Source organism: Hyperolius riggenbachi, chromosome 12 (genome assembly GCF_040937935.1).
Source record: "Hyperolius riggenbachi isolate aHypRig1 chromosome 12, aHypRig1.pri, whole genome shotgun sequence".
Classification (NCBI taxonomy): Eukaryota; Metazoa; Chordata; class Amphibia; order Anura; family Hyperoliidae; genus Hyperolius; species Hyperolius riggenbachi.
In genome coordinates, this window is record NC_090657.1 from 101632754 (window position 1) to 101652191 (window position 19438).

The 19438-nt window shown below is 45.0% G+C and overlaps 1 protein-coding gene across 1 annotated transcript in view; it reads right to left on the bottom strand.

Moving 5' to 3' along the window:
* The window catches only part of ERBB2 (erb-b2 receptor tyrosine kinase 2), a 188202-nt gene that overhangs the window by 45917 nt on the left and 122847 nt on the right, over positions 1–19438 (bottom strand). The window contains exons 7-9 of the mRNA XM_068262978.1: positions 6193–6334; positions 5291–5404; positions 2126–2252 (exon numbers count right to left, since the gene is read on the bottom strand). Of these exons, the coding sequence (XP_068119079.1) occupies positions 2126–2252; positions 5291–5404; positions 6193–6334 (383 nt within the window). The remainder of the gene's footprint in view (positions 1–2125; positions 2253–5290; positions 5405–6192; positions 6335–19438) is intronic.

Below are 19438 nucleotides of genomic sequence, written 5' to 3' on the forward strand. Positions count from 1 at the left end.
ATAATAATTCATAGAGCATCAGTAGCAAAGAAAGGAGTGTCATTTTTATTTTCAGTTATATAGCTTTTTTTTTTAAATAAAATTTCATCATTCTCTAATATTTGCAGTTTACACTCAATACTCTGTATTTTAACCATTTCACCTCCCCTGGGACGAGTAACTACATCCCTGCAAAGTGGCATAACTGCTTGCAGGCGCATAGCTACTACGTCCCTCCCCGCCGCACATTCCCTCTCACCCCCCGCACTAGTTAGCGCCGGCGATCCCATTCATTGATCAAAGTCCCCCTGTGAATGACCACAGCCGTCTATGAGACGGCGCCATCATTCACAAAACCCATCCACGCATTGCTTCCTGTTTGCGTAGGAAAACTAAGCATAAAGGAAGTGAGCAGTGAGGACATCTTGTGGCCTATTTTAACTTATTTTTACACATTAAATTAACCCCTGACCTCCCACACTCCACAATAGTTACCAATTTTTTTTTTTAAATAAAAAAAATTGTACAAAAAAGCATAAATAGCTACCGCCTTTCCCCTAAAATAAAACCTACCCCGAATATAAGGCCTCCCTTATATTTCAAGCATGCTCCAAAAATAAGACCTACTCCAAAAATAAGGCCTAGCTGTGGGGGGGCGCTGTGTGTATGGGGAGGTGTGTGGGCTCTTACCGCACCTCCCTTGTGGCTGCGCCCTCCTCCGTTTCAAGTAATTTCTCCGGTGGTGGTGGCAGCGATATGGTATTCAAGCTATGAGGGCGCCCTTTGACCCTCACGCTGCACGCAGTATGCTTTGCCGGCTCTGCGCTAACGCTCCCCTCATGTAATAATCAATGTGCGCCTGGGACGCATCAGCCAGGTGCACGATTATGATAGGAAGAGAGCGCCAGCGCAAAGCCGGCAAAGCGTACTGCGTGCAGCGTGAGGGTCAAAGGGCGCCCTCATAGCTTGAATACAATGTCGCCACCGCCACCAGCACCGGAGAAATTACTTAGAACGGAGGGGGGCGCAGCCACAAGGGAGGTGCGGTAAGAGCCTCCCCATACACAAAGCGTCTAGCCCCTACCCCCCCCCCCCCCTCCCCGAAAATAAGCCCTAGCACATATTTCCTCCCCAAAAAGAATATAAGACAGTGTCTTATATTCGGGGAAAGACGGTACCTTAGGGACTGAACTTTTATAAATATGTAAGATGGTATATTACTATTACTTTATAAATGATGGGCTTGTAATAAGGGATCGATGAAAAACTGAAAAAATGCACCTGTATTTCCAAATAAAATATTGGCGCCATATATTGTACTATGGAAAAATTTGCAATGACATTGCAATAACCGGGACAAATGAGCAAATAAAATGTGTGGGTTTTAATTACGTTAGCACGTATTATTTTAAAACTATAATGGCCAAAAACTGAGAAATAATGATTTTTTTCTTTTTTTTCCTACTTTTATAAAAAAAAAATTTCTTAGCAAATAGAACCCCCCCCCCCCACCAAAAAAATTAAATAAATGCCGAATAGGTTTTGAAAAAAACAAGATATAGGTTGTTTCGTTATGATAAGTAGTAATAAAGTTATAGGCAAATAAATGGAAAGATCACTGACAGGTGAATATTGCTCTGTTTTTTTAAGAGGAAAAACCCTTTGAGGTGAATTGGTTAAACTATGAAACAGAGCAGAGCTAATGACCCTTTGAACTTCCTGGCAATAAAACCTAAAACAAACAGAAACAGAGAGAGACAGGATTAGAAAAGTGTTTCAGAAAACAGTACTGTAGCCAACCAAGCTTGGTTGGAGAGCTCAGAGAAGATCTTTTGCATAGATAACAACTGACGTTTCTTAACTCTTCCTGTACTGGAAGCAATATGAGACTCACATCTGTGATACTAATGTTCTATGTTTTAGCTGTACTACACATACAAATGATTATATCAGTAAGTATACGTTTATTTTCACTTCAGAGTCCCTTCTTCCTAAGGGATGGTACCAAATACAATCTCTAAGTATCCTGTTCTGTCTACAAGTGTGCAGGCCTTGTGCCCCATGTGTTTATATACACTGTTGGGATCTTCTTGCTTGGCAATGACATTAGCACCTTTAAATACAGTATTGTAAAACAAAGACTCACGCCTGGAAAGATTCAGCTCGGAAAACTAGGTTCCCAAAGATCATCCGGCATCCTCGGAAATAATGGATATTGGTGGAATCCACAACCTGGGCGCTCTTCAGAATGTCCACACTGAGCCCTGAACATACTGATGAGAGAAGGCAGAGTTTATTATCACTATGTATAATTTATCGTACAGTCAGCCCAGCACAAACATTTCAGTTTTTGTAAGATGCCATTTGTTCAGCAGCTAACGTCTTAAAGAAAACGTGAAGAAAGAGGAATTCAGAGGCCACCATCTTCATTTCTTTATAAACAATGCTAGTTGCCTGGCTATTATTTTCGAGTCACACACCTGCAGCAAGCATGTAGCGAGTGGAGTTAAGCCAGAGACAAAGCATCTGCTCTGCATGGTCTTTCTGGGCCATTGACAATCTAATTTTACCTTCCGATTGACATTCCCATCTAGTAATTGCGATCGAAAGGAAACATCAATCAGGCCCATAAATACAATAAAATCTAAAACCAATTTCCTCTTTGATGGATGTGGGGTTCTGGATCCAAGAGGCATCAAGTACACAAATCATCTATATATCGATGGTACTTTTAAAGCATGATCCCAGATGGTCTCTGAATCTCCCCTTCGGGCCCATTCACACTAGAAGTGCTTTTCTGAGAGTTTTGCGATTGATTAGCGTTTTTTAAATTCGCTTACATTCACTTTCATTAACCTCCCTAGCGTTCTGGACGAGCTGAGCTTGTCCAGTGACGCCGGAGGGCACCGCTCAGGCCCTGGTGGGCCGATTTGAATAATTTATTTTTAAACACGCAGCTAGCACTTTGCTAGCTGCGTGTTTCTCAGATCGCCGCCGATCCGCCGCGTAATAGGGCTCCCCCCCGAGACCCCATGTGCAGCCTGGCCAATCAGTGCCAGGCAACACTGAGGGGTGGATCGGGACTCCCTATGACGTCACAACGTTGATGACGTCGATGATGTCATTCCGTTCGTCACCATGGTGACGGGGGAAGCCCTGAAGGAAATCCCGTTCAGAACGGGATTTCCTGATGGGCTTGATCGCCGGCAACGATCAGAAGGGTGGGTGGGAATCGGCAGGGAGGGGGGTATCATGTAGCTAGCGCTAGGCTAGCTATATGATTAAAAAAAAATTAGGTTTACAAAACCACGTGCGGTCGTGCAGCTACGCAGAATCAGAACGCCAGGAAGGTTAAAATCATGGAAAATCGATTTTATTGCAAGTGAATGGGAGCGATTGTAAAAAATGTGAATCAATTGCAAAACGCTCAGAAAATCTCTTCTATTGTGAATAAGCCCTTCCTGCACATATATGCTTTCCCTACCTCCAACTCCAGCACGCTGCAACCTCTCAGTTTAATGTGTTTGTGTGTGGAGGGGGGGGGGTGGTTAGGCAGGGTATGGGGTAGACATCAGGTGGTCTCCTTAGTCCCAAGCACTGAAGAAACCTGGCTTCTGGGAGGCGACCCAACTAAACTTATTTCCAGGTACCATTCTGACTGATTAAAAATAAATATGCACACCACAGAGACGCCAGGTGCAAATCACTATGGGCCTGCTGGGAGAGGTCATCTCAACAGAAGATTGGCTAGATTTTTGAAGAAAACTAAATGAAAATGTGAACAGGATAAGCTGATTCAGATGCCCTGGCTTCACCAGGTATATCAATCCCTTTTAAGACCATGCACATTTGCTTCTAATGTAACTGATGATTGTTGGAGCTGTGGCTTTAGCCTTAGCACCTTTGAACATTTGAGTCTCTTTGATAAATAATTATTACTAGCAACAATTCTGGCATCACGTTTGAACCAAGACAGAGCAGAGGTTTGTGGCAGTGACCCTCGGTTGCCCCTTGAGAGTGCTCACAGCAGAGCGCACTCACCTGTTCAGATGGAATGCTCCCTCCTGTGTGCTTCCGTCTCCAGGAGACAGGTGAGTTTGCTGACGCACTCTGTAGGGGCCCCCTAGGGAACACTATTAAAACTTGGGGAGAGACCAAGGGAGGCATCAGCCAGCTGTCAATGTACCGGGGGTGCACCCTCTTTTGAATTGGTATTACAATCAGGCAGCCATGTTGGGGCATCGTTCTCTGGCAGATTCAATCACAGTGATTAAATCTGCCAGGAACAACGATTTGTGTTTGGGTACCTTAAAGTGAACCAGAGACGAAGCACCCTCATGTATTTTACCATATATATCAGTGGGAACATTAGAGAAAACACCTACCCTGCTCTCTGTTTCATTCTTCACTGCTCAGCCTGCTTCTTATCAGCCCTGATAAAATTCCAGACTGAGCATTCAGTCTGGCTTTGCTTAGGAATTATTATAGCTGAGTCTGTTTTCTCTGATGTCTTTTCAAGCCCAAGCCTGCCCCATTCTGGCTCTATTATAATGACTCAGCTATAAGGATTCCTGAGCTAAGCCAGAATGAATGCTCAGTCAGGGATTTTATCAGGGCTGATAACCGGCAGGCTGAGTACTAAGGGATGAAACAGAGAGCAGGGTAGGTGTTTTCTCTAATGTTCCCCCTGATATATATGGTAAAATACATGAAAGTACTTCATCTCTGGTTCACTTCAAAGAAAACCTGTAACTATAAAAATTTCCCCTTGGGGGTACTCACTTCGGGTGGGGGAAGCCTCCGGATCCTATCGAGGCTTCCCCCGTCCTCCTGTGACCCACGGTGGTCTCGCTGTGCCCCTCCGAACAGCGGGGATGTAAATATGTACCTTCGCCACTCCAGCGCAGTAGAGTGGACCAGACAGAAATCGGCCATTTCTGCCTATCTCCGTGCTGCGAGCCGCAACAGCGCCCCCGCTGGAGCCAGAGAAGGTAAATATATCAGTGCTTTTCAGGCTTGTCGAGTGAGGCTTGCAGGACGCTTAGGGAAAGCCAGCGCTAGATTGCCTGCAGCTACAAGGATGGGGGAAGCCTCATTGGGACCGAGGCTTCCCCTTCCCGAGGCAAGTATCCCCCAGGGGACGTTTTTTTATTTTTTATTACAGAGTCTCTTTAAGGCTGCATTCTGTATAAACAACTCATTCTGTGTCTGTAAACTTATCATATCTGAGTAGCACATATAGAATTAGTACTTATACACCAAAATCTTGAGGTGTTCTAAAAAAGATAGGTGATCTGCATACAGTTATTACCTTTATTGCACTGACTGCACTTTTCACATTTCTGTATATTATCCACAGTCACTTCCTGCATATCCTGCGGGCACAGGAGGGTGCAGGAGCCAGCGTCTGTGCCTAGTAAGTTATCTGAAACAAAGACAAATAATGTTATAGATGATTTTAAGAACTCCACAGACAATAAGTGGTGCTGCTAAGATTTTTGGGGCCCAATTGGCACACAATTTGCGCCCCCTCTCTCCCCCCCAGTCAGAGGGCCCTTCTCCTGTAATGATAGGTAGCCAAAGGTGCCCCTCCTCCAAATAAACATATGTAGCACTCAATTATAGGTAGGTAGCAAGGTAGCCAAAGGTGCTCCCCATCCCCAGGTATAGGTAGCTGCCCCCAATATAAGTAGCCAAGATGTCAAGATGTACCCCCAGTATAGGTAGCCACCCCCAGAATGGGTAGCCAAGGTGTCCCCCACTATAGTTAGCCACCACCAGTATAGGTAGCCAAAGGTGCCCCTCCACCACCATTACAAACATTGGTGTCAGTTGAGGTTTGGCGTTTCCTGCTGCCTTCCCTTCCCCAACATTCACAGACCTGCAGATAAGTGGTGATCTGAAGAGAGGACAGCAGCGCACACTGACCATGCGGCACATTTCAAATGCAGGAAGTGAGCAATAACCTCATTTCTGCATCTGATGTGTACTACATGGTCAGTGCACCGCTCTCCTCTTTGTTCATGTTGCCACTGATCTGAGGTCTGTGTGTGAGTGACGGGGAGGGAGTGGCAGCCATACAAGTCACAGACAAGGCAGCCCTGGCAGCATGGAAGACCCTTGCTGTAGGTGAGGCCTCAAGGGGCTGGTAGGTTTGCTTGGGCCAAGCAGCACCTTGCACACAATAAGACAATGGCTAGAAGTGTATCTTACAGGGACACTGTGTGACGCATCTGGCTCCAAAGGTGTATCTTCCAAGTGGGTTAGGGTTAGATTCATAGGTCTCAGAATTGTATATTGTAGGAGAAGGACAGTGGGTCTCACAAGTGCCATTGTTGTTAAAATGTTGACAAGCCTGTAATGAAACAAGGAAAATATATTCATAAATCACATATTTCCAAGTGCACAAGATCATAGGGTGTATCCACAGACAAGAAAAGTAACAAGGAGGGAGAAAAGCACTACAGGGAGCAACAAGATGGTAGCTGGTTTTCAAACAGATCTCCGGGTGATAAAGCTCACTACCTCCTTGTCAGTCTCCATGCTACCATATATTCTGTCCCATGTTGCTGGCAGACACAATCTCCTGCGCACAGATCATAGCGCGACACACTGCTAAATGCTGCATTACAGTGAACTAAAGGATGGCTGAACTGATAGTCCGAAGATATAACAACAAAAGTTGTTTAGGTACCTTTAAAGACTAACTGTACAAGATTTCTCTGCAAGCTTTTGAAATTTGAAGTTTCATCTTCAGGCATGTTTCACAACTGGTTCAGAACCATATGGAGTCATCTGGAAAACACCTTCAGCATTCCTGACCCATAATATCATGACACTGAGAGAGGATATCCAGGCACATTTTAAACCCTGTCAAGTGTGGGAGAGTATACTCACCTCCTCTCTGGCCATCTTCATGCTGGCATTGTGCTGAACCAGTTCTCAAACATGCCTGAAGAAGAAACTTAAAAGTTTCGAAAGCTTGCAAAGAAATCTTGTACAGTTAGTCATTTAAGGTATCATTTAAACAACTTTTGTTGTTATGTCTTTGGATTGTCTCCATGACTACTACCGGACCACACACAACTGAAATAATAGTGTGTAGTCTGTACTTTCAGTGGTGTGGGCACCTGTCAGCATGAAGATGGCCAGAGAGGAGGTGAGTATACTCTCCCACACTTGACAGGGTTTAAAATGTGCCTGGAGATCCTCTCTCAGTGTCATGATATTATGGGTCAGGAATGCTGAAGGTCTTTTCCAGGTGCCTCCATAGCATCATACTAAACCCATAAGACAAATTAACTGTATAGCTGTTCACTATGTGTGTCCCTGTAATCTTTTTTAATGTCCTCCCTCAGGACAAGTTTCTATATTAGCAGTTGATGGGCTCTTTTTCATTTTTGTTTACCTGCCAGGTTTATCCCTTTTCTGGTGGCAGACGTGTTTGGTGGCTAAATGTCTCTGATCAGCGTGCCTGGCTTGCTTGTTCCTGGATTAGGTGTATCAAGATGCCTTTAAATAAGGTGTGTGCACCATGATCGGTACAGGAGTTCTTACTATTTTGTCTTGCCATGCCCGAAAGTTAGGAGCTGACTGCGGAGAGGAGTGTGCCAGCTATGAGGCTGGATGAGGTTCCTTGTGGCTTGTATACGCGCACATGCGTACTCCCAGTGTTTTTTTTGCAGTATTTCCGGTTTCTATCAGAAGTAGGAGCAGTCCATTGTGCCATTTTTGGCATGCAAGTGCCATCTTGGTTAAAAGCGCGCTACCGCCGGTGTGGTCATGTTGCAGGGGAGGGTCTAACTCCCCTATATAAAGGTAGCAGACTTCAGTTCAGATAGGTCGTCAATCCATCTGGACAGAGGTGCTAGGAGAATTAGTTAGGTGCAGAATGGCAGAAAATTTTAAGCAATATCCACATGCAGTTTGAAACACGGATTATTTAGACAGAATAATCATACTGATCACATTATTTTGTTTTTAATTATCCTGTAGATTCGTGCAATGGATAACAACAATGTGGAACAGGCAAGGGCCCACAGGTAAAAAAAGAAAAAGAAAAAAAAGGAGGGTCTTATGGCCTATTGCTACAGGATTTTTTTCTGTCTTAAGCCCTGAAAGAGTCAGATCAAGTAAAAGGTCATGGAAACAAAAAGACACAAAGTCAGATTATTGCCATGACAGAAACAGGAAATGTTCGTCGACTCATAGAAGTTACCACACAAGGGAATCATCTCCTTCAAGTTTGGAGCATAAAATATATTCATGTTGTATTCGACATGCTGATCATGGCACAAGGTCAAGAAGCAGATCTTGAAGAAGATTGAGATCGCTCATAGAGCTGCAGAATCAATGTATTGGGCATGCAATTTACCAGAGATTCCTGGAAGAACGTTATGTAAAGCATGTCTTCTAAATAATGCAGGCCATAAAGAAAAATAATCTTTAGAAGCATTAGAACTAATTTGTAAAGTACAAGAATCTTGGAGGGCATCTGTGGTAGAAGGAGAAGATGAAACCTGTGTCAACGGAAATTTAGATTTTGCTTTAGTTACACTGTATCTTGCAGCAGATAGAGGCAATTTCCTGGGAAGAAAAGGAAGATTCATTTGTACAAATAGGGAAATATTATCCGCAGTTTCCTCTCATGCCAGAAATAAAGAGTTTAATTCTTGAAGCGTGAGAGAAAAAGCAGGCTTTTAACAATAGATTAGCAAAGATGTATCCGCTGCCTGAAGAGGAAATGACTGTAAATCTCTAAACAATCCTCTAGTAGTGGATTCGTCATTATCAGAATTAAATAAATATGCGACACTGCCCATGGAGGACTCTGCATCTTTCAAAGATATTCTTAATCAAAGAATCGATGCAAAAATAAAGAAAATAAAATCTATGCATCGGAAGGAGGAGCATTGAGGCCACCTATAGCCCTAACATCTGCAGCAATGGCAATGTGCAACTGGACTTCAAATATTGGAGATGCAATCAGGGCTGTGGAGTCGAAGCAATTTTGGATGCCTGGAGTCGGAATCGGGAAAACATGCCCCGACTCCGACTTCTAATGAATTTAAACTGTAATTAAAATAGAAAATATGATAAAATGTTCTATTTCTTAGATAATAGTCATCATAAACAATTCATATATACAGTAATAGCTGTGCTTAGTCCACAAAAATGAAATAAACTAATGAAAATGAGTTACTTGTGCTGCTTCAATAAAGCAGTCCCCGTATTTTAAAAGTCAGATATACATATCTGATTGTGACTGTACGGTATATAAGATGTGTACACAGGAATCTTTTATATATATACTAAATAACATCTAAATAACATCTATGCTGTAAGAATAAAGCCTGATGTGTAGCTGTAAAACAAAGTAAGGGGCGCTCAGAGATTCCAAACTAGTGAGTCTCCCCAACAATCAGATCTCACCTGGATCAAAAGCGGCTAGCACAGCGTACTTAGCCAGGATACGCCTCTGTCCCACTTACAGCCAGGGACCGGGCTCTCCACGACCGCCGGCCGGATGTGACGTCAGCGCACCCAGGATCCTCGCCGTGACGGGATGCACAGCCACGAGGATCCTGGGTGCGCTGACGTCACATTCGGCCGGCAGTCGTGCTAGCCGCTTTTGATCCAGGTGAGATCTGACTGTTGGGAAGACCCACTAGTTTGAATGGAATCTCTGAGCGCCACTTCCTCTTTGTTTTATCGTTTCAGTGGCTTACGTTAGGGAGCAGCCGAGTAAACTAAGGTGGCCTGATCGCACCCTGGGGTTTATCCACTACCCCACTATGCATTGATGTGTAGCTGTGTCACTAATAGAGACGGTCAATGAGATACAAATAATTCTGTGTTGATGCTTGTTTATGCAAATATATGCACTCCCTTTGCTCATGAAATCAAATAATTTGATATGTTGTTAAAATTTGGTTTGGTGACTACGAATTAAAGGGTACCCGAGACGGATGAAAAGAAACGATTTATACATACCTGGGGCTTCCTCCAGCCCCCTTCAGGCCAATCAGTCCCTCGCTGTCCTTCTCCACCACCTTGGAAGAAAGAGGCGCCCTGGTTGGATAAAAATTTCTAAAAATAGTTTAAAAACGAAAAGAAGATGAGGTGTCTTACCTCAATGACGAAATCTTAGTAAATAAATGTGAGAAAACGCGGAAAAGCCGCCGCGCGTTCTGACAGCAAGGCGGCTGATTCCGCGCCCAACGCGGCGGTTTGCACGCGGAGGCGTGCGTCTGGTAACATGGCAGAACGCGGAAAAACCGCCGCATGTACTGACAGCGAGGCGGCTGGTTCCGCGTCCAGCGCAGCGGTTTGCACGCAGCAGCGTGCCTCTGGTGTGCCTGAGTCTGTTAGTTCACACAGGTTTAGGAATACGCGCGCGCGCTGAGAGGCAGAACTTTTATGACGGCCAAGAGGGGACCAGCTGACCAGGCTGGTCAGCTGACGCCAGAGCAAGTTTCTATTGGTCCATCACTTAGAGGTGGCGCCAGAGAGCGCTACACTATATATAGTTGCTGCTGGCCAGTCACAAGTTGTCTGCCATTGCGAACACTACGTGGAAGCACTCAGACCTTAGTCAGATCCTTTCAGAATCAGAATCAGAATTCTTTATTTCGCCAAGCACGGGTGGGCCGTGCCCGGAATTGGATTTGGCACATTGATAGGCAAAGAAAGAGTCAAAACAACAGACAGGAGTAGTACAACAGAGCAAGAGTAGTACAACAGAACATGGTTAATACAACAGGACATAGAATACACATTTGTGGTAGGGACCAGCAGGGACAGCAGTGTGTGACAGCAGATAACAATGGCAGATAACAAGCAGCCACAGCCGAAGTCGGATGTTAGACTACAGACGGCTACAGGGGGGGACAGTAGAACGGGCAGAGTTCAAGAGTCTAATGGCAGTGGGGAAAAAGGTGTTCATGCGCCTACTGGTTTTTGCAGGGATGGACTGGAACCTCCGACCTAGTTTGAGTCGCCTGAAAAAACTGTGACCAGGGTGTGAGTGGTCACCCACAATTTGCATTGCTCTGTTACGCAGCCTGGTGTTGTAGATGAGATCTAGAGGGGGAAGAGGTTTCCCGATTATCCTCTCCGCCGAGCTGATGACCCTCTGAAGTTTGTATCTGTCACTGGTGGTGCAGCCAGCAAACCAGACCAGGATGGATGAGCAGAGAACTGACTCTATCGTCGCAGAGTAGAAGGACCTCAGAAGTTCTTGGGCCATACCAAACTTCTTTAGTTGGCGAAGGAAGAAGAGTCTTTGCTGAGCCTTCTTCTGAGTTGCGGTGGTATTAGCCATCCAGGTCAGGTCGTCAGAGATGGTCGTACCCAGAAGGCGGACGCTGGGGACCCTAGCGACTTCAGTGCCCTCGATGTACATCGGGGGGGGGGGGGATTACTGGTATACTTCCTGAAATCAATTACCATCTCCACAGTTTTGGCTGTGTTGAGAACCAACCTATTCTCTCTACACCAATTGCAGACTCTGTCGACCTCCTGGCGGTAGGCCTGCTCGTCATTCTCACTAACAAGGCCAACAATTGTGGTATCGTCTGCAAATTTGATGATTTTGACAGAGTCCGCAGTGGATGTGCAGTTATTCGTATATAGAGAGAACAGGAATGGTGACAAGACGCAGCCCTGGGGAGCTCCAGTGTTTGTCACTCTGGGTCTGGTGAAAATGTCGCCCAGCTTCACAACCTGGGACCTGTTCGAGAGAAAGTCTGTGATCCAGAGACGAAGAGTAGGATGAACTTCCAACTCCGTGAGATTGTCATGCAGAATACGGGGGCAGATAGTGTTAAAGGCCGAGCTGAAGTCCAGGAGAAGGATTCTAGCATAAGAGTTCGGCCTGTCTAGGTGGTCAGTGATAAATTCCAGGCAGATGTTGATAGCATCGTCCGTTGACCTGTTTGCTCTGTATGCGAACTGGAGAGGGTCCAGTCGGTCTAGAGTAGTGTTCTTGAGCAGAGACAGGACCACTTTTTCAAAGGTCTTCATGACCACTGATGTAAGGGCCACGGGCCTGAAGTTGTTTAGGTCTGAAACCCCTTGCTTTTTCGGGACGGGAATGATGGTGGATTCCTTGAAACATGTAGGGACCTTCCCTTCCCCGAGGGACCTGGCATAGATAGAGGTGAGGACGGGGGCCAGCTGCCGTGAGCAAGACTTCAGACATACCGGTGACACGCCATCAGGGCCAGATGCTTTCCTGGCATTCAAGGAAGACAGAAGGCGAAGAACATCGGTCTCGGATACTGTCAGGGAAGGGCATGTGCTCGAGCTAGGTTCAGTGCGCCCAGCAGCAGGGGGGGGGGGTGCATAAGGAGTTGACTCCCCCCAGGGGTAGCCGGGACCTCAAACCTGCAGTAAAAGTTGCTGAGTTCCTCGACCAGCTCGGAGCAAGGAGTAGCATGTTGGGGTGGGGACTTGTAGCTAGTGGCAGCCTTCAGGCCCTTCCAGACCGCCCAAAGGTTCGTTTGAGCGGAGATTGTTCTGAATCTTTTCAGCATATGACCGTTTTGCAGCACGCAGTTCCCTGTTGAGGGAGTTCCTTGCCGACCTGAAGTCCTCCAGGGAGCCAGACTTATGAGCGGCTTCCTTGCGCTTTCGCAGTTGACGCAGCTTGTTTGAGAACCACGGTTTATTGTTAGGGTAAATCTTGAAGGACCTGGTGGGTACACAGGATTCCTCACAGAAGCTGATATAGGATGAAACAGCATCAGCCCACTCATCAAGGTCTGGTGATTCCAGTGCCTTCCAGTCCGTGCAGTCAAAACACTCCTGGAGTTGGAGCTTGGCTTCATCAGACCACACTTTAGTAGACCTCAGGACTGGTTTCGCTGACTCCAAGCGCCTCCTGTAGGTGGGAACCAGGTGGATGAGGCAATGGTCAGAGGAACCAAGGGCTGCCCACGAGGCGGCCTTGTAGGCGTCCTTCAGAGGCGTATAACAGTGGTCAAGAGTGCTGCCGTTCCTGGTGGGGCAGACCACGTGCTGGTGGTAGCGTGGGAGCTCATGCCGGAGGTTCGCTTTGTTGAAGTCGCCCATGATGATAAACAGAGAGTCTGGAAGGGATGTTTCCCACTGCGTGATGGTGTCGCTGAGGTCCCGCTGAGCAGATTTAACGTCAGCGTCAGGAGGAATGTACACACCTGCGAGGACGTAGGAGGAGAACTCTCTGGGCGAGTATGTAGGCTTGCAGTTAATGAGTAATAGTTCGAGGTTGGGGGTGCACTTTTTGACTAGAACTGATGTGCTTGGGCTCCATGCGGAGCTGACATAGAAACAGATTCCCCCACCTTTCTTTTTCCCCGAGAGGGTGGGGTCACGGTCTGCACGTATAATGTTGAAGCCCGGGAGGAGAAGGGCATTGTCTGGGATGGCCTCCTGTAGCCACGTTTCCGTGAAGCAGATGACTGGGGTATTATTGCCTAGCTCCCTTTTGTTACTGATAAGGCAAAGTTCATCCAGCTTGTTAGGAAGGGAGCGGACATTAGCCAGGAGGGCCGAAGGAATGGCTGAGCGCAGACCCCTTTTCCGCAATCTCACAAGGGCCCCCGCCCGGCAGCGCCTGCGCCGCTGACCTGAACGGACCAGTGGGTCAGGGCTGGTGATTTTTTGGATGTGGCTCCAGACGGAATTGTAAAGGAGACCGCCGTCCGGGAGGGAAGAGCTGCAGGATTCCCAGAGGGAGAGCTGCATCCTGGTGTAGGCAGTGCGGGGCATGAGGGGAGGTGAAGGGGGGTACTGAGCAACCATTCTGCTGGGGGGGGGGGCAGCCTCCTGTGGTGCACGTAACCATTGGAGTGGGCCCCGACAGACAGGGAGAGCAGCCGTGCAGGAGCACATCAACACAGTCCATATGCCCCCGAACAGGTGCAGGTCAGCACAGACTGTATGCCCTGTGGGAGGTGGATTGACACCAGACCACATACCCTGTACAGACCAGATCACCGCGTCCCAACAGCAGCACCACGCCAGAAAGACAGAAATCCCAGTCCCAATGACCCCGTTATGGAACAGCAGCAATTAGTTCTAGCCCTGACACAGGAAAAGCATAACAGTAGCTCATATGTCCCAGTGCGAAGCATAACAGTAGTTCATATGTCCCAGTGCGAAGCACCCTGGAACTAGTCTGATGTATAACAGAATGGTAACACAAGTTCCCTAGTCTGGGTGTGAGGTCCGTGGTCTCTACACCCTGGAACTAGTGCATCCTGCAGTGTGTTTGAACCAGGTGGACCTGGGAATTCACACTGAGCCAGATTACTTGTATTGTATTCTGTTTATGCTTAGACCAGTTCCAGGGTGTAGAGACCACGGACCTCACACCCAGACTAGGGAACCTGTGTTATCAATCTATTTATGCTTAGACCAGTTCCAGGGTGTAGAGACCACAGACCTCACACCTAGACTAGGGAACCTGTGTTATCAATCTAAAAATAAAAACAGGGAACACCAAGAGCCCCAATAGTGTAATTCGTACTGGACAAGGTGGCAATAAGTTTGTATTGCTAAATACTCACAAGTCAGGGTCACCAGCAGGCAACCACTGTAAAGGCAGGTGGGGAGATTGTCCTGACCCCACTCAGGATTAAGAAGTCGCTCTCTGTAGACAGGAAGAAAGGGTAGCAACCCTCCACCAAGGGTGGACTCAAAATTGTATACAATGAACAGAGGCGCCAAAAGTATAAGATTAGATTAAATGAGCTTAAAAACCAACTTAAATGGCAAAATTGAAGGAGGAAGTGGTGGTCTTACCTCCCTCAAGCAGACACGACAACGACTGCGATTCAGACAGTCAAACACATTTATTAGGAACTCCAAAAAGAAATGCAACGCGTTTCGCAGGTTCAACCCCGCTTCATCAGGCAATATAGGGAGGAGTATCAAACTGAAAATGCCAGAGACCAAAGTATGAATACACTCGTACAATCACAAATGTGTTATTATATAATATTCAAAAATAGTGATTTCAATATAATAAACTGAGTTCAAATGCAAAACTATGGATTAAATATATAAGGTAAGCCCATGATTTAATTAATTTCAGAATAAATGTATCTTGGAAAAACACATATACATAGCCCAACATGGTAATGCATATGGTTCCCTCAATTAACTCAATAAATTGAGTTCAAATGCAAAACTATGGATTTTGTATATTCAGTATGTCACTAATAACACAATTCTCAGAATAAATGTATCTCGGAACAACCCATAGCCAAACATGGCAATGCAGAGAAATTGCAGCAAATGAGTGATTGCTTTAACTGACCTAATACAACATCCATGTGCTGCATATGGATTGAAGTAGTGGGTGTTTAATAGTAAATAATAGTGTATTCAGTATCAGGTATTTGTCCTGGATAAGGAGTGACTAAACTAAAGGTAATAAAGGTTTTGCTGGTATCACTCTAAGGATGTGTAAAGCATAATTATACAAACTAGGAGTCAAGATTCCAAAAGATGTAGCAAAGTGACTTACCAATCTGCACAAGGATTCAAATTAAGCGCCTCTGTAATGAAAGAGCAAGCCATAGCAGCTTAAATAGGTGTTGGGTGAGTATGGGCCAATCAGGGACTGCCATGTGGACAGTGTGGACAGGCCAGTGATGTAACTAGTGATGTAATGCTGGGCGGGGAAGGGGAAGGGAGAGAAAGAAAAAAAAAAAAAAAAAAAAAGGGAATTGTGTTTGAAAAATTCTTAACTGAGGAATGGTAACCTCAGTGGTAAGCATGACTAGATCTGGTAATATAATACTAAGGTCGGGGCTTCATTGCCTAATGTAGAAATGGACACAACAACAACAACATTTGCATAGATCATCCAATAAATATCCAATAAAAATTATATATAAGATAAAAAATATAAAAAGATATAAAATTAATTGATACATATATAAAAATGAATAGTTACTTAAATTAGGAAAGAATACCTAAAAAGAAGATAAAAATGGGAGGGGGGTGGGAAAAAGGAAGGGGATATTAGGGGGGAAGGGGGGGGGGAACAAGAAGGGGGAGGAGAGGGGGGGTTTGGGAAATAAGGGAGTTGTTGACTGTCAACAGCTGTTTGGACTGACGATTTAGTATAAAGCCAATTATATGAACAAATTATATACAGTGCATATCATAAAACATATAAAAATTATAAAAATGTAATATAAAATATAGAAAGAATTAAGAGAGAGGACTAGTTAAAAAGTCTTAACGGAATGTGGATAGTAATAATTAATAGATTTTTTCTAAAACTTCGTTGAGACCCTCAGGAACTAGCGTCCTGAGGGTTTGGATCCAGTACATCTCCAATTTTTTCAGTTTGTCATAGGCCGCTGGTTCTGTTGCATTAATTTCATCTATTAGGGTGATGGTGAAGGTGCTGGGGTCCCCGTGGTGAATCTGGTGGAAGTGACGTGAAACACTGTGCAGGGGGAATTTGTTAAGAATATTTCTTTTGTGTTGGCCTATTCTGCTACGTGCCTCCTGTGTGGTTCTGCCTACGTACTGGAGACGGCAGGCACAAGAGATCAGATAAATGATGAATTTGGATTGGCAAGATATGCGTCTTTTTATACTATATTGGATACCAGTGGTGTTGGACATGAAAGTGGAGGTGTTCAGTACAAATGTACATGCTGCGCAACGGGTTTGGCTGCAGGACCATGATCCTGGCATCGGTGGATTGGAAACAGGTGTATGGTTAGTTTTATTGCAACGTAGTTTGCTGGGAGCTAAAAGGTTACGAAGGTTTGGGGCTCGTCTATATGTGATGAGGGGACGTGTGGGTAATATTGGTTTAAGGTATGGATCCTGGAGGAGAATTTCCCAGCGTTTTTGTAATATAGATTTTATGCCTTGATGTTCTTTGCAATATCTGGTTATAAATCTAGGTGGGGGGTTATTGGGGACATCGGTGCTGGGTATGTTCTGGGTGGTGGGGGGCGGTATTTTGGCTTTGTGTCTGGCATCGCGAATAAGTTTTTTAGGATATTTTCTATCTGAAAATTTCTTAGTTAGGATGTCGGATTGTATATTGTAATCGTGTGGGTCGGTGCAATTCCTGAAGATACGTTGAAACTGATTGTAGGGAGTATTCTGGGTCCAGGGGCGATGGTGAAAGCTGTTAAAATGTATGAAATTATTGGCATCTACGGTTTTAAAAAAGGTTTTTGTTTTGATTTTGTCATGTTCTATAAAGATGGTTAAGTCAAGAAAATCGATGGAGGTGGGGTGATGTTGGGAAGTGAAATGGAGGCCGGCTTTATTGCTGTTGAGGAATGTGATGAAGGAGGGGATAAGTGTGGTGTCGCCCTTCCAAATGAAAAACAGGTCATCAATATATCGTTTATAGAGTATAATGTTATCTTTAAAGAGAAACTCCGACCAAGAATTGAACTTTATCCCAATCAGTAGCTGATACCCACTTTTACATGAGAAAAATAATGATTTTCACAAACAGACCATCAGGGGGCGCTGTATGACTGATTTTGTGCTGAAACCCCTCCCACAAGAGGCTCTGGTACCGTACGGTACTCTGGGCAAACTGCCACAATGTAACAATGTTCAGACAGGAAATAGCTGCTTACAGCTGTCTGTTAAAGCCAGACCAGCTACATAACTTGCCCACAGTAACAATGTCACCATGTAAAACATGTCAGAATGTGAATCTGGGAGAGGAAAGATTTTACAATGAGCAAACACTGACTAAATCATGTATACATAATTATTGTAAAAATGAAGCACTTTTTTTATTACATTATTTTCACTGGAGTTCCTCTTTAAACGGATGGTCATTCTGGAATAGTTGTAATTCTATGTAACCCATTGTAAGATTTGCATACGAGGGGGCAAATGAACTGCCCATTGCCGTGCCGCTGATCTGGTGGTAATATTTATCATTAAATGAGAAAATATTATTGTTCAAGATAAATTCTGTACATTGTAAGAGGAACTGTTGTTGGTCGTATGGCATAGAGGGAACTGTAGAAAGGTAGAATTGTATGGCTGTTAGGCCAAACTGGTGGGGAATGTTAGTATATAGTGATGTAATATCGCAGGTGAGCCAGTGATAATCCAGGGACCAAGAGGTGTGGGTTAGCAGCTGTATGAGGTGATATGAATCTTTGAGATATGAGGGTAGATTGGTGACTATAGGCTGTAGGTGTCGGTCAATGAAGCGGGAAAGGTTGCTGGTCATGGAGTCGATGCCGGAGATAATGGGTCTACCGGGTGGTTTCTGGAGATTTTTATGAATCTTGGGGAGATAATAGAAGAACGGGGTTTTGGGGTGGTGATTAAGAATAAAATTGCGTTCATTTTTTGTAATGATGTCTTGTAGTAAGGCCTGGTTGATGAAATCTTTCAAAACTTTGTTTATTGTCTCGGTGGGGTCAGAAGAAAGGGAATTATAGTGTTTAGGATCATTAAGAAGTCTATCTGATTCTTCCAAGTAATCTGAACGGTTGAGGAGGACAATGCCTCCCCCTTTGTCTGCTGGTTTGATAACCAATTGACGGTCTTTGAGGAGTGATTTGAGGGCGGAGTTCTCTTTGGGAGTAAGGTTGGGTTTAATGGTGGGGGGGTATTGTTGTAGGGATTGCAGATCATCTAGGACTAGGGAATAGAAAGTGGAAATAAAGTTGCCCTTGGAAGCTGTGGGGTAAAACCGGGATTTACCCCTCAACTGAGTGTTGATGTATTTCTCTACTTGGATTTCGTTCTCATCTGTTGTGATGATGGGTAAAAGGTCGTTGTTGGTGATAATCATGGAGGCGGATGGAGGGAGGGTGGAATTCTTTTTGATGGCGAAATGCCTTTTCAGGGTCAACTTTCTAATGTATGTATTAAGGTCTGTAAATAGTTCAAACATATTTGTAGAGTTCAGGGGGCAAAACGAAAGGCCTTTATTTAGTAGGGTTATTTCATGTTGAGTTAGTGTATGATCCGACAGATTAAAGATGCATTTGGTGGGTTGATCAGGAGGTATTAGTGGTGGGTTCTTATTCTTTTTGTTTGTTCCTCTCCCCCTGGTGCCCCTCTTTCTATGACCAGGACGAGTGGAGCTGGTTGGGTTTAACCGGGGTGGTGGGTCCTGTTTTGGGAGATGTCTGTATGGGGTTGGTTGGGGTTGTAATTGGTATCCTGGAGGTTTGTTAGATGAGTGGGTGAGGTGATGGTCCCCTTCTGGGAAAGGGATGTGGGAAGGTCTAAAAAAGAAGAATTATTAGAAAGGCTGGGTTCTTGCTGTAGGGATGGGGCTTGGTGTGAGTGAATTTGGATGGGTTTGAGAAATGATCTCATAGAAGTTTGAATGGTTTTGGAAGTAAGAGGAGGGTATCGCTGTGTGGGGAGGGCTTTACGGGGTCTCTGAGGGAGTGAACTGGGGGAGGGTGGGGATTTTGGCGGTGGGGATACACTGTCATATAGACTAATT